Source organism: Cervus elaphus, chromosome 22 (genome assembly GCF_910594005.1).
Source record: "Cervus elaphus chromosome 22, mCerEla1.1, whole genome shotgun sequence".
NCBI classification, from domain to species: Eukaryota; Metazoa; Chordata; class Mammalia; order Artiodactyla; family Cervidae; genus Cervus; species Cervus elaphus.
In genome coordinates, this window is record NC_057836.1 from 6,118,192 (window position 1) to 6,133,488 (window position 15,297).

Sequence of the window (15,297 nt, forward strand, 5' to 3'; positions counted from 1 at the left end):
CACTTGCTCACGAGGCAGCTTGTAGCGGAGGCTCCTAGTGCTTTATGGTTCACCAAACACGTGAGCCCTCGTGAAGCACCCATCAGGGCCAAAATGCTTCGTAGAGTGTGGCCAGACACTGGGCAAGAACTGTGCCCTACGCAAAGAACTTCACAGTTTGCCCTGTAGTGGTTGGGAGAGCCCTTTCTCAACTTACCAGCCAGTTTGGTTTGCAAAGAGCTTTTCCACTTACTACCCACACTTAACTCATCTGTGACTGGGCTCATCGCCTTCCCCCCATCAGCCTCCCTTCCCAGGCCATGTGGGGATTACCCAAGAGAATGGGGGAGGAAGGGTCTCCCTTAGGGCGCCAGTAACCTCCAGCCTTCTCTGGGGACAGAAGGGATCAGACCCGAGTCCCTGCAGGCTGGCCAGCTGCCCTCTGGCCCAGCCCCTTCCAGGAGTGTGGTCTCTGCCCCAGAGAGGCCCCTGGTGGTGGTGGTGGTTTAGTGGCTAAATAGTGTCCGACTCTTGCGACCCCATGGACAGCAGGCTCCTCTGCCCATGGGATTCTCCAGGCGAGAGTACTGGAATGGGTTGCCATTTCCTTCTCCAGGGATCTTCCCAACTCAGGAATTGAACCCAGGTCTCCTGCATTGCAGACAGATTCCTTACCAACTGTGCTATGAGGAGAGGCCCCTGGGGGAGCAGCAAATTTCAGGGTCTGGGCTGAGAAAGCCCTAAGCACACGCCTTGCTCAGCGCCAGGACACACTCCACATCCTGACTCTTTGCTGGAATGTGTCGTCCCCTCCCTTTGTCCCAGCTGTGTCCTAGGGACCTCACAGACCCCCCTGCCTCTGCTCAGACCCAGCTAGGCAGATAGACTGGGGAGCGTTGGTTCAGTTCAGTTCAGTCGCTCAGTTGTGTCCGACTCTTTGTGACCCCATGGACTGCAGCACGCCAGGCCTCCCTGTCCGTTGCCAACTCCTGGAATTTACTCAAACTCATGTACGTTGAGTCGGTGAGGCCATCCAACCATCTCATCTTCTGTCGTCCCCTTCTCCTCCCGCCTTCAATCTTTCCCAGCATCAGGGGCTTTTCCAAGGGAGCATCAGCCTTCAGCTTAGCTGCCCCTGGTCCCACATGACGACACAGCCTGGCCTGCCCCTCGGGCAGAGGCCCCTGAAATAAATGACCCCCCATCTCCACCCGTGGGGTCCACCCTTCCCAGGTCTACAGCAGGGGTGCTTCTCCTCACCCCGCAGCCCTCCCAGCGGGTAGGAGGAGAGGCACCAGGCCTGGCCAAGGCCACAGCACGTGTTCCTCCCCCTCCCCCAGCCCGGCTGCCCTCTGCCCGCTGCCCTCTGCCTTTCCCGGGCAGCTGAGGGCTGAGCGGAGGGCAGGGCCCGAGCGAGGCGCCCCTCCCCCAGCCTGAGCCGTGACCTCTGACTTCCAGGCCAGTGCTCTCCAGGGTCCTTCTCCACTGACGGCTTCAGGCCCTGCCAGGCCTGCCCCGTGGGCACCTACCAGCCTGAACCTGGGCGCACAGGCTGCTTCCCCTGTGGAGGGGGCCTGCTCACCAAGCACGAGGGCACCACCTCCTTCCAAGACTGTGAGGCCAAAGGTGAGGACTCCCCCCGCACCCCGCTCCCAACCCCTCTGCTCAGGGACAGTTTCCCTGGCGCCCCTCACTTCCTGCCGTGGCAAGCCTCCAAGGTCAGGGGAGGGGCCTGGAGCCCACAAGCAGGGGACGCTGGCGACCAGCTCTGGGCTGCACACGGGGACAGGGACAGCAGGGGGCCAACCCACGCCCGCCCGAGAGTCTCCGACGAGCGGGTCAGGCAGGCGCAGCAGCTCCAGTCTGGAGCTCTGGGCCCCCAGCCAGCCGCCCCTCGAGGCACTGGGCTTTGCGCTACGCTGGGAGGAGGCTGGGAGGGGAGGAAGTGCAGGAGGCAGAGGGGCAGTGGGATGAGGTCAGAGGTCAGAGATCAGAGGTCTTCAGTGCTGCCACGGTCACGTCCCAACACTCCACCCCTACCCCAGGACTGGCTCTCCCAGCCCTGTCCACCCGCTGATGCCCCAACAGACTGAATCCTCCCAGCTGGCTCTCCAGACCTCAGCCCCCCACAGCTCCTGCCGGGGGTCCTGGCCTTTACTCTTGGCATCCCCCAAAAGTGTGTCTGGACCCCACTTCCTCTCCTTTCATTATCTCTGAGCCCCCACTGGCCGGTCAGACGGTCACCCCAGAGCCCTCAGTGTGTGCTCCCGGCAGGCTGCCCGCGGGATCCCTGTGTTGCTGGAGCCCCAGTCCGTTCTCAGCGGCACGGCCCCCGCGGAGCGCTCTTCCTGCTCCCCCTTGGCCTGTGCCCAGGCCCGGCTCAGCCCCCATCCCGGGCCCCCAGCACTTGCTCCTGAGTCTGGGTAAACCAGTGAGCCTGCTGTCGGTAGCATCTCTTCACGGATGACACGCTTGTCTCCAGTCCAGCCTCTCCCTGAACTCAGCTCTGCCCCCCTGCCCACGACGGCTCCGTGCTGTGTCTAACAAGCCCCTCAGAGTCCACGAACCCAGGCCCCCTCCGGCGCCCGGCAGGCCCCCCGCCAGGTGCTCTAGGGAACCTCGGTGTCACCTAGTCCTCTCCCCTCTCCCCCCACCCCCAGTCTGTCTGCAACGTCTGCAGCTCTAGCTGCTAAACAGACCCAGGCAGTCTCAGCTTCTAAACTGACCCAGGCCACCGCCAGCTCCCCCGATGGCCCTGACCCACCCTGCCCAGGCCTCCGCCCCAGCCCCCGCCCAGCTCCCCCAGAGCCCGCTCCCAGTGCAGCCGCCCGGGGCATGGGGAGGCTCCAGGTGGTCTTCTCACTCAGAGGGAAGCCAGTCCTCACCGTGACCCCGACCTCTGCTCCAGCCACCCCCTCTATCAGGGCCAGCTCCGCATTCCTCAGGGCCCCACGCCAGACCCTTCACTGCCTTCGTCCCTGGCCTCCCTCCACGTGCGGCCCCAAGCATCTTCCATGTTACCTGCATGGAGGGTCAGACAGGCGCAGCCTGACTAGGGAGCTGGCCCCAGGACAGGGCTCGGTCTGCCTGGCTCACTCATACCCCTGTGGTCCCCAGAGCACCCTGCACGGTCGTGGAGGGCGTCCGGGAGCAGCGGGTCAGCCCGTTCAGGGCCTGGCACGGGTGGGAGGAGGTCACCCAGACCCAGAGGTGGGGAAGGGCCTTGAGCTCTGCGGAGTCAGCCAGGGAGGACAGGGAGCCCCAGGGAGAACGCCCACCCCGCCTCTTTCCCCCGACAGTGCACTGCTCCCCTGGCCACCACTACAACACCACCACCCACCGCTGCATCCGCTGCCCCGTCGGCACCTACCAGCCCGAGTTCGGCCAGAACCACTGCATCACCTGTCCGGGCAACACCAGCACGGACTTCGACGGCTCCACCAACGTCACACACTGCAAAAGTGAGCGCTGCTCTTCCCACGGGGCGGGGGCGGGGGAGCGGGGGCTGCCGGAGGCGGCTGGGGACAGGTGGGGACAGGTCGGGGGGCAGGGTGAGCCGCGACGTCGCGGTGTGTCCTCAGGGAGACTGCTGACCCCTCCCTGCCCCGTCACATCTGCACAGCGTGTGGTGCGGTGCCCGGGTGTGGAGGGTGCAGCCGGCCTGGGCTCCGCCGAGCGGCGTGACTGCGCTGTTGTTCGTGGGTGCCCGTGGCTCAGCTGTGCCCAGCCAGGCCCCACTGCAGGCTCTAGTCTGTGAGGGGAAAAGCCCTGGCCCAGCCAGGGAGGCTTGGGGGCAGCTGCCCGAGGGGACCCTGCAGCTCTGAAGGCTGCCCAGGGGCACAGACTGGAGGAGCCGAGCAACGGGAGGCAAGGTACTCGGTGTATACAGGGTCCGCGTGCGACGGGGAGACCAGCTGGCCACGCTGTGTCTGTAAGAGGCTCTGTTCCAGCCATGAGCAATGTGGGCAGCAGAAGCCAGTCTGCAAAGAGGCCACCCCCTGGTCTCAAACCAGGGCATCGTTTAGGCCTGACCCAGAAGATGCTGTCTTTAGGGGTTTCTGACTCGCTCTTCAGAGTCCTTTGGGGCCTATTTTCTGGTATTTCACCTTTTCTCCAATCAGTTTCCGGCCCTTCCAGTTTTACCCCTTCTGGGGCTGCTGGTCACGGGTGGGACAGCCTAGAGGCCCGGGAAGGAGACTTAATCCTGGGGTGGACTCTGTCCCCTGTGCCGGGGCTGCTCTTGCTGGGCACACCGCCTCCCGGTGGAGCTCAGTAGAGTCAAGGTTTTAAATGTTTAAACGTCCTAATGTGGAAAAGCGGGGAAGTCAAGTCAGAGGGAAGTTTCTGGAATGATAAGGTGAAAATGTCACATTTCTCAGAAATTAGGATGTGAGGAAATGAGTTTTAAATGAAAATATGAGAGAAAATTACATATGTTTAATGTGTGCATGCTAAGTCGCTTCAGTTGTGTCCGACTCTTTGAGACCCCATACACTGTAGCCCACCACGCTCCTCTGTCCATGGGATTCTCCAGACAAGAATATTAGAGTGGGTTGCCATTTCCTTCACAAAGGGATCTTCCCAACCCAGGGATTGAACCCCCATCTTCTGCAGCTCCTTCTTGGCAGGCAGATTCTTTACCACTGAGCCACCAGGGAAGTCTGTATATTTAGTGTTTACACTCAGTTTTCTTTGCCTAACTTCATTTTATGAGGTTAAGCTAGGAACCAGTTAGTTCATTCAAAAGTCACATTTGGCCTCTTGGCGGATGCACAGCTTAGCTAAAAAAGGAAAATAAAAAGGGAGCGTGTCTCCTGCCTGGGCTGTGTGGCCCCTCAGCCTGCCTGCTCCGTGGGGAGGGCCGCACCTGGCACCTGGGGGGCCCTCGGGATGAAGACAAGTCAGTGGAGAGAAAGGGAACGTCCAGGCACAGGTGGTCTTGGCTGAGACCCGGGAGGAGAGCAGGGGCCTGGCAGGGAGCTGACAGCTGCAGGGCGCAGAGCCCACTGCCGGGGGTCGAGGGCGCCAGGCAGGGAGGCCAGGATGAGGCCCCAGCCTCGGAGCTGCAGGTGAGGCCCCCAAGGGGACCCAGGAAGGAGCAGGCAGCCCACGGGGTCCCTGAGGAAGGACCAGCCCGGGGCCTGGCTGGGGGAGGAGGGCCCAGGAGGGGACACGGCGCCTGCCAGCCCTCCCTGGGCCTCCTCGGTGGCGGAGGGCCAGCCGGCCTGACCAGGCCGCGGGCCACGGTGCCCACAGACCAGCACTGTGGCGGCGAGCTCGGCGACTACACGGGCTACATCGAGTCCCCCAACTACCCCGGCGACTACCCGGCCAACGCCGAGTGCGTGTGGCACATCTCACCGCCCCCCAAGCGCCGGATCCTCGTCGTGGTCCCCGAGATCTTCCTGCCCATCGAGGACGAGTGTGGCGACGTCCTGGTCATGAGGAAGAGCGGTACGTGCCCATCCAGGCACTCGCGTCTGACCCCGAGGGCTGGGCTTTCCAGCACAGCAGGGAAAGGATCAGGAGAGCCTGGGGCGTGCCCTCCACCTGGGAATCGAGGATCTGCCAGACCCGGTCTGGGCACTGACCGCCAGCCACTCTCCGCCCCTGTTGTCCCCCCCACCCCGCCACACCACCACCTAGGGTGAGCCCCAGGAGCACCCCGGTCCCGCAGGGACTTGCAGGGCCGGTGAAGGGCCAGGCTTGGCGTTCACATGGGGCCCTAGGGCCCACCCCTGCCCTCTGCAGCCGGCCGGCTCGCCACCCCATGGGGGCTCAGGGTGAGACTTCAGGTGGCAGGCCGGCCCCTCGGCGGTGGGTGAGCAGCAGTGCGTGCCCAGAGGCCATGGCTGCAGGAAGGGCGGGGGGTCCTGAGTCCCCAGGGACCGGGTAGAATCCCCTCCCCCTAACAGCGTGTGCCTCCGCCAGGGGCAGGGGCCCTCCCCACCGAGGTAGGACCACAGCGCCCACCGGGAGCGAGCCCCAGGTCAGAACGTTAGGGAAGGAGGAGAGGGACACGGCAGCACCAAGATGCCTGCCCCCGGGACCTGGGATGAGAAGCAGGAGAACGGGGGGACGGGGGTGCAGAGGCCTCCTCCCCTGTGTGCTGCATGGTTCCCAGGTGCCTGCATCACCCGCTCCGGGTCGCTGACGAGCAGCAATGCCCCCCGCCCCATCTCTGCATGTGAAAGAGGCGTCGAGGCCAGGACATGCGAGGCACCTGCCCAGGCTCCTCCAGCCAGTCAGAGCCCAGTCCGGGACCATCCCCGCCCACTGCCCTCCCTGCCTCCCCCGTCCCCAGCATCTCCCCCTCCACTGTGCATCCCCAGGGCCGGGTTCTAGGGGGCCAGCCTCTCCCACCTCTCGAGAGCCTCAGGAGAGCTCCCCAGGGAGCAGGGAGGACTGGGGAACCCTTTGGCCAGCCCCAGGCACCCCAAGGGTCAGCCGGCTCACCCTTGCTCATCCGCTCACCATGCAAGGGGCTGACCCTCCCCCCCCCCAGCCCCAGCTCTGTCCTGGGTGCAGGCATGAGCCCTGTCCTTGATGAGTAGGTGGCAGGGAGACAGTGACCACCAGCCTGTAGAAAGGGGCTGAGATACAATGTTCTCCAGAGCAGAGAGGAAACATGGTGGGAGTGGAGCAGTCAGGAAGGCTTCCTGGAGGAGGGGGCATGGACACTGGTCTCAGAGGGACGCAAAACCTGGGGTTGAGGGTGGGGAAGGGCATTTGAGACGAGGGGACACGTGCGGGGACCGGAGAGCTGGAGAGTTTGGGGGGCTGGGCGCTGCAGGTGCTGCCTGGCTGCCTGCTGAGGAGGCAGGCGGGCAGGGACAGGTGAGGCTGTGAATCCGGGGCAGCTCAACCATGACGCGTCTCCGCCCCCAGCCTCACCCACATCCATCACCACCTATGAGACCTGCCAGACCTACGAGAGGCCCATCGCCTTCACCTCCCGCTCCCGGAAGCTCTGGATCCAGTTCAAATCCAATGAAGGCAACAGCGGCAAAGGGTTCCAAGTGCCCTACGTCACCTACGACGGTGAGTGTGGCCATCCTGCCCACCCAGCCCGGCCCTGGGAACACAGACCAATCCCACATCACCGGCCTCGGGGAGCTCCAGCCGTGGGGGAGGGTGGGGTCCAGACAGGCCCCCCGAGAGGTACGGGTGGTGTCCGCAGGCCTCCATGGGAGGTGCTACCCAAGCAGGGTTTGGGGGCGTTGGAGGGGGTGTTCTAGGGGGAGACCGGTGTGGGTGGGGAAGACAAAGCCCGCAGTGTGAGGCCCCGGGGGAGGGCAGAGGCTGACGGTGAGCAGGGGGCACGCGGGCCCCTCGCCCTCCGCCCCTGCCCTCACCTGCCTTCCTTCCCCCTCTGCGGGTTCCGGGTTCCGCAGAGGACTACCAGCAGCTGATCGAAGACATCGTCCGTGACGGACGGCTCTATGCCTCGGAGAATCACCAGGAAATTTTGAAAGTGAGTGAGCTTCTCTCTGGGAGGCAATCCTGTAATCCTGGGATGATCAGGGCCCCTCCGCCCCCAGCCTGGACCCCAGCCCCATGCTGACATGAGGCGAGGAGAGCCGTCCCAGGAGGAGAGAAGGTGGCAGCTTGGGCCGGGGGCCAGGCTGGCCCAGCAGCCGTCCTTTTGGCCCGGGACCTGCTGGCGTGCCTCTGGGCAGGCTCCTTACGAGCTTTCAGCCTCGCTTTCCTTGTCTGTGAAATGGGGAGCACATGACAGGGTGCTGTCTGACATCAGGAGAGTCCTCCACCGCCCTCCGCATCCTGTGCACGTCCGGAGAAGCAGAGCCCCCCAGTCATGCGGGGTGCTGTGGCCGTCCCATGGCGGGCGCTGGCCGAGTCAGGGTCTGGGTTTTCACTGTGGAGCCAGCCCCAGGGATCTACTTGGGGTCTGGGGGTCTGGCCCCAGCCCAGCCCCTGGGCGAACAGCACCTCCCACCTGGGAGCCAAGGGTGGCGTGGAAGACCAGAGCGGGCCAGCCAGCCCCAACCCCGACTCCTGCTCCAGCTGCCGCAGCCTCCCCACTCCTGGCCCCAGGCAAGCCCTCTGAGCCCCGCCTGGAGCCTGAAAAACAGGGCGGCTCACAGAGCCTTCCCGCAGGCCTGGCGCACTCCCTAACCCCGCAGGCAGTTTGTGAGCCAAGAGGTCTGACCCGTGCTGCCGTACCCGGACAAGACCTGGGGGTCTTGGAGCACGAAGCCCCTCGTCTCCCTCCTCGGGCCCCTGTGTGTTGAGCAGGAACTGGAGGGTCCCCTGGCCTCCCCGCACCTGCCCGGTTGACAGTACCTGACTCCCCTCCTCGCCCCGGCCCTCTGCCGTCAGCTCCAGAACTCCAGGTGTCCCCACCCCTGAAGTCCAGGCCTTGGCCAGCACGGCCCAGCCTGGCGTAGCCGCCGCCTGCCTCCGCAGCGGCTCTCAGGCCTCTGCTCCCCACTCCCTGGCGTCGGCCTCCCAGGAACGTTCTTCCCACCCTCTGCTCAGCGCATGCCCTTCCATCCTGCTGCTCTCAGCTCGGGCGTCCTCTGGGCAGCCTGCTTGGACCTCCATAGCCAGGTCGCACTCGGAGGCGCCACGTGGTCCCCGTCTCGGCCAGCAGGCCTGCAGTTTATCACAGTCTTGTCCTGTTTTTGCCGGTTCCCCCCAACTCCCCGCAGGGGGACGGAGCTGCAGGGCTTCCCGCTCAGCCCTGTGTCTCTGGCACCTGGCGCTGCACCCAGCATGTGGGAGGAGCCCCACCAGTGTTTCCTGGGGTGTGGGTGCATGTGTGCACGTGCGAGTGTGTGTGTGTGCGTGCACACCCACACACTGGGACGAGCCACACCCCAGGACGGTCAGTGGGGACGACGAGCACGTGGGCCAGGACGTACGCGGTGCAGTGGCTGCCGGTCACTGAGCACATCCTACCAAGCCTGGGGGCCCTGTGGGGCCACAGCCAGCCTCAGGCCCACCCTGAGGGTTCTCCTCCAAGCTGGCATCGCCCCACTTTACAGATGGCCACCTGGGCCCCCCTGGTGAGTGACAGCGCCTGAGTGCAGGCCACCTGGACCCTCCAGCGGACCTGTGCTGAGCGCCCCCGGGCGGGGCTACTGGCTCTCAGGACTGCACTTCTCACCCTGAGACAGGAATCATCACCCCTCATGGATGAAAAGGGCATCCTTAGAGCAGCAGGGCATCCCCAGGGTTGAGGAGCTCGGGGAGATGGTGGGGGGACTGTAGGGGGCGACGTTAGGGGGACTGTAGGAGGAAACAGTGGGGGACTGTAGGCAGTGACAGTGGGGGACTGTAGGGGAGACAGTGGGGGACTGTAGGGGGCAACGCTGTGGGGACTGTAAGGGGCAACGTTAGGGGGACTGTAGGGGAGACAGTGGGGGACTGTAGGCAGTGACAGTGGGGGACTGTAGGGGAGACAGTGGGGGACTGTAGGAGGAAACAGTGGGGGACTGTAGGGGGCGACGTCGGGGGCACTGTAGGGGGAGACAGTGGGGGACTGTAGGGGGCGACGTTAGGGGGACTGTAGGGGGAAACAGTGGGGGACTGTAGGGGGCGATGTCGGGGGGACTGTAGGGGGCGATGTCGGGGGGACTGTAGGCAGTAACAGTGGGGGACTGTAGGGGGAGACAGTGGGGGACTGTAGGAGGCGATGTCAGGGGGACTCTAGGGGGAGATGGTGGGGGGACTGTAGGGGGCAACGCTGGGGGGACTGTAAGGGGCGACGTTAGGGGGACTGTAGGAGGAGACAGTGGGGGACTGTAGGGGGCGATGTCGGGGGGGACTGTGGGGGGAGATGGTGGGGGGTCGGTTCAGCTCCAAAGCCTCACTCTCCACTCCACATGCTCTCATTTTCAGCACAGTTGGTTTGTCTTGTTTTGTTTTTGCAGCATACCCTTTTAAGATAAAATGTCAGTGGAACTCCAAGAGTTAGAGCCAGGAGACTTTTAAAAAACCAGTCAGGCTGTTAAAACTGCATCACTCTGCATGGCAGAGCCTGTAGGGCCCTGAAACCCACCAGCCAGCCCAGCTGTGTCCCTGCGGACACCCCCCAGGCCCCTTCAGGGCCCCGGGCATTGCAGAGGCGAGTGGCCAGAGGCCCCCCAACCCAGCCTGGCCCCAGACCCCTCACGCCAGGCCTCGCCGTGTCTTGCAGGACAAGAAGCTGATCAAGGCCCTCTTCGACGTGTTGGCGCACCCCCAGAACTACTTCAAGTACACAGCCCAGGAGTCCAAGGAGATGTTTCCTCGCTCCTTCATTAAACTGCTGCGCTCCAAGGTGTCCCGCTTCCTGCGGCCCTACAAGTAACGCGGGGACGGCGGCCCTGCTTGGGTGCCGGCTGCCCGGGGAGGGGAGAGCCCTTCCACAGTCGAAGCCGAAGGCGGATCCGCGGGCCCCCCACACTGCTTGGGAACCGCCGACCAGCCCGTGGATGGCGAGAACACGTCCAGGCCAAGACCCCAGCCCAGCTGCCCTCCTCCGACGCCGCCCCGGTGGGAGAACGTTGCTCAAGGCAGCCTTTCTGGCTCCCTCCCTCGCTCTGCCTGTTGCGGTCCAGAACTCTGAGTGCGCCTGCTGCTCCCCGGCCGGTCCCAGGGGACGCCCGCCGGGCCAGGACCTTGGCCAACAGCTGGGCAGCACGTGTGCCCTCTGCCTGGGGGAGGGAGGGGCCGTGGCTGCCATGTCTCAGGGAGGCGCTCAGAGGCAGAACCCGGGACGGGAGGCCAGGCCGTGGAAGGAGGGGTGCGTGAAGGCTCGGCTGGGGGCTCCGATAAGCCGGGCTCAGTGCCTGCAAAGCGTCACACCCGCAGGCACGTCTGGGTCACAGGGCCCAGGCCCCAAGCGAGTGTGTTGTCGGGGTCTCAGGATTCTCTGATGGGACTGGACAGAGGAGCTAGGAGGGGAGAGTGTGGATTGGTGCCTCCCCAGGACAGAGCATCTGACTGAGCACTATGTGTGTGTAAATATAAATACAAAGATATATATACTTCTATCTGCGGGCGCGGAGGGAACTGCTCTCCAGTAACGCTAAGTACGCATCGCCACCCCTTCTCCCGTGAGCCAGTGTGAGCCCAGCTGTCACCGACGCCCCCGACCGAGGAAACGGCTTCTCCAGGCACTCGCCCCCTCCATTTACAGAGGCCGGGAGCCCGTGGGACTGAGGAGGTGGCCGGCTGGCCCCGGACACACTTTGGAGGACAGACGCTGGGGGCCTGGGGTGCCGCCCTCTATTGGAAAGTTGTGTCCTCCTTGGACCCTTCCTGGGGGCGCGCAGGGCCCGGCGGTAAACTTGGGAAGGGGCCTGCGTCTGACCTGAGGCCGTACCTGCAGAGTCCATGCTGAGCCCGCCGGCCACTGGGAGGCAAGGCTTCACCCCCACCCGCCGTGAGCGCAGGCCGTGCTGAGCGCCTCCAGGCAGGCATGCGGGCACCGGGAGGGGTGGGCGCGGCCCCCAGGTGGAGGCCGCCAGCCGACAGGGGCCTGGTCTTCTTCCTTCTCCGCTCGGGGGCCTCGCTCTCCCCGTCTCTCTTTGAAAGAAGGACGGTCTGGAGTGTGAGCGGGCTGACCACAGCCCGCTCAGCCAGCGCCTGGGATGGGGCTAGCGAGGACCACCAGCAGGCCGAGGCGTGGGACACGCAGGTCCAGGGCCCCAGAGCTTCAGGCTTCCAGACGTCAGCATCCCAGGAGCAGGAGGGAGACCTAACACGAACTCCCATCACCCGTCCCCCACGACCTCCAGGCGGTTTCCTCCTCGCCCAGGCCCACGCACACCGCCAGGGCCGAGCCCAGCTTGAGGCGCCGAGGGTGAAGCCTGGGGGCGGGTGTGTGAGGCCTCAGGGGGCCGGGGCCGGGTGACCGGGGTGGTCACAGCCAGGTTTACGATCCACCCGGGGCTGGGCGCTCAGGAATCACTGTCGTTACTGCATCCTCAGTGGCCAGTCCCCAGCCTGACCAGAGCTGCCACCAGCGCCTCCTCAGCCAAACTCCAGCCGAGCGGGGAGGGGTGGCACCTGGTCAGCAGGTCAGTGTCTCCTGGGGAGCCCCGTCAAGGCCACGCCACCACCCACCCGCCTGTCCTGGGCATGGTCCTTGAAGGCCAGCCCTAGTTTGCAGAGAGAGCCCTGTCCTCCACAGCAAGCCATCGTCCTCCCCCGGAATTAGACGAGCATCCTCCAAAATGAACCCCCAGAATAGCCACCTAGGGGAGGGCGCTGGGAAGGGTTATTTTTGCGGGTTTTTTTTTTAATCCTCTCTGGATTGTTTTTGATCCAAAGAGGACCCAGAAAGAGCTCTCCTCTGTGGAGCTCTTTCTGCTGCTCCTCTGGGTGGTTCTTGGCAGTTGCCACCTGCACACCCACTAACTTACCCACCCTGTCACTGGGAGCCCCCCACCTCCATCCACGCTCACCACGCCACTGCGGTCAGACCCTGCCTCCGTCCCCCAGGCAGGACAGGACAGGGACCCCGACTGACCATCTCGAGTGCCACGGGGCCAGCAGTCCAAACTGACCAGCCACCCACAGTCACCATCCAGCCCTCCCTGCCCAGTAAAACCGCCTCCCACGCCATCAGGGGACTTGGAGGTCCCGGGGCGGGGGAGGGCGGGGTCTGTCCCGAACGTCACGTCAGCCCTCAGTCCCAGGCTGAGGGACCTGGGGGTCCCACCTGTTAAACGTAGAGCTGTTGCCACTCCTCGGGGCCTGGTGGTCCCGGGGGAGTCTCTCCAGACCACACAGTTTGTTTCTCCACCTTGCCACGTTGTGGACGCAGGTGGTACATTGGGTGATCCAGGATGGCCGTCCCACCTGGCTCCAGGTGGAGGTGGAGAGGAAAGGGAGGCAGAGAAGGCCTGGCCCAGGTAGCCGGGTTCCGCACGGGGTTCTGAAGGAGGGCAGGAGACCTGGACCAGGGGTGCAGGAGTCCCGAGCTTCCCCGGGCTGAGCCAGAGGAGCAGAGCCCACTCCTGGACGGGAGCTTGGCCTTGAACAGCCGCAGAGCCCCGGCCCAGCCAGGGCCCGCCCTGCCCGCCTCGCACAGACCATCGTTAAACTCTACGGAGAGGAGCCAAGTGACATATTTCTGGAAGCGGAAGTCTGCCCGGCTGGCTGGGACTGGAAGCAGGTGCCAAGGCCTGTGGTGGTGCCGATGAGCTTGGTTCTGACCCAGCGGGGCTGGGGCCACCAGGGCAGCTCTGCAGAGACGCGGTGGAGACCTCGAGGGACCCCCACCAGGCGGGCCGGGCACCTCCTGGCTCGCCGCTTCCATGGAAACGCACCGAGCCGGGGGAAGGAATCTGCTCAGGTCTAGTGGCCAAGGCGGAGGCGCCAGGGAGTGAGGGCGCCCACCTGCTTCCCCAGAGTTAGGTCCGTTTTCCCCCAATGCTCTGTTAGCCCCGCCAGAGCCTCCAGTTGCCTCGCGGTGGTGCCGCCCGCCCCCTCCCGCCGGGCTCTCCTTTAGCCTCAGACAGCAAGTCGCAGCTGCCAGGGGCACAGGCCTGCTTCCCCAACCTCTCCCAGCTCCTCCTCGCCCCGAGGAGACCGTGGGGACCGAGGTGGTGGCCTCAGGCAGCTTTCCCTCCTGCCACCGTGGGTTTGGAACACGCAGATAGAGTAGAACTGAGACCCCGGGCCGAGAAGCTTCCAGGTAGGGATGGCTGGCAGAGACCCTCTTCCCCACACCGCCCAGAAACCCGCGTTTCCCACCCTCATTCCCCCAGAGATACAGGCAGAGTCACCCATTTTCCCCAAGAGGAGGCCCCCCCAGCTGCTGGAGCAGGCGCCTAAGTGCCATTCAGGGGCCTGAATAATCCTTCCAGCACCTCCACCACCACCCCCGCTGAAAAATAAGAGACTGAACTCAGTCGGGTCATTCAGCAAACGTGTGCTGAGCACCTCCCATGTGCCAGGCTCCTAGAGAGACCGAGACCCCCCAGCCCAGGAGCTGGCAGGTGCCCCCCGGAAGGCCCTCTGGTCACACAGAGGAAGGAGATGGAGGCCTGGGTGGCAGAGCCCAGCACCACCGTCGGGAGAAAGCCAGCCCTCCCTCCTCGCCTCCCAGGACCCCAGGTCGGGGTGGAGGGGCAGAGCAGGAAGAATCTACTGTACAGTTTCGAGAAAGACACCCCGACGGAGACACTGCAGCCAGCCAGGCCTCACGGAGCGGCCGCCCCTCTCCACCTACAGAGAGAGAAGCACCCGGGCCGACACGCCCAGGACCCCCATCTCCGCCCCGGCGCCTCGCCCACTGCCTAGCCGGGCGCCTGGCACACTCAGTGCCCTTCTCAGCACCCAGGGGGCCGCGGCTGTGCCTGCCTCCTCCCCTCCCTGCCCGGGAGCTCAGCTGGACTGGTCAACTGCATCCGGGACCAAGGCCCCTCTTCCTCTCCAGAGATACACGTGGGGGCAGCTACAGCCCCGAACCGATGTCCTTCAGGCCAGAGCGGAAAGATTCGATGTTTGAGACACTGCCCGTCACCCAAGGAGAGCCAGGGCGAGAGCTCCTACCGCCCACGGCCGCCCCCCGACCCTGCACACCGCCCGCCCTTCCTGAGCACTGGCCGTGTGCCAGCTGCAGGCACACCCGGAGCTGCGGTCACCACCGGGCCGGCCGGCCTGGCTCCGTGCAGGGGACACCAGGAGCACCCAGGCGACATGGTCGTGCGTGGCCTCACGCCTTCTCCCCATGCTCTGCTCAGGAACAAGGGCCGGAAGCACATGCGGACAGAGATGGGCCTCTGCCCTCTCCCCCTGGGGGGACAGGGAGGCTCAGACTGAGGGGCTCTGGGTGCCTTCATCCGACACCCGCACGCGGCCCTGGAAGACACCCAGCGCCCCTCCAGCCCTGCCCCGCTGCCAGGCTCTGGGTGTCCCGAGAGCATGGAGGAAAAGGAGGACAAGAAAGCTGGCTGACGCCAAGTGTTTTGTTTTGCAGTCCGGAGGCCACAAAGATCTGCAGGGAGACTTCTTATTCCACTGAGGTCAAAACCGTAACACAGTCTGGGCAGCCCCAGCCCTGTTCCTGTAGAGACAGGATGGCTGAGCACCGCTGGCAGGGGGTGGAGCGGGGCAGGGGGATGGGGGATGGACGGGGAGCCCACCCCTGTGCCCAGCCTTTGGCGTGGGCTTCCACGAAGGCGCCGGCTATACCGTCCCGGGAGCTGCCCGAAAGAGTGACAGATAGCATCATAACCGCCTTTTTCTTTTAGCTGCCTCAGATATTCAACGTTTTGTTTTCGCCATCATGCTCATACATATGCATGTAATGAAACATTTGTGAAAAATCACTTTCATAATAAACAAGAAATGAACTGA

At 64.5% G+C, this 15,297-nt stretch overlaps 1 protein-coding gene across 4 annotated transcripts in view; it reads left to right on the plus strand.

Moving 5' to 3' along the window:
- The window catches only part of SCUBE1 (signal peptide, CUB domain and EGF like domain containing 1), a 131,505-nt gene extending 116,208 nt beyond the window's left edge, over window positions 1-15,297 (plus strand). For all 4 annotated transcript variants that reach the window (XM_043881393.1, XM_043881395.1, XM_043881394.1 and 1 more), the window contains 6 exons: window positions 1,438-1,605; window positions 3,279-3,440; window positions 5,236-5,433; window positions 6,868-7,020; window positions 7,374-7,453; window positions 10,142-15,297. In XM_043881393.1, the coding sequence (XP_043737328.1) occupies window positions 1,438-1,605; window positions 3,279-3,440; window positions 5,236-5,433; window positions 6,868-7,020; window positions 7,374-7,453; window positions 10,142-10,294 (914 nt within the window). In that variant the 3' untranslated portion in view covers window positions 10,295-15,297. The remainder of the gene's footprint in view (window positions 1-1,437; window positions 1,606-3,278; window positions 3,441-5,235; window positions 5,434-6,867; window positions 7,021-7,373; window positions 7,454-10,141) is intronic.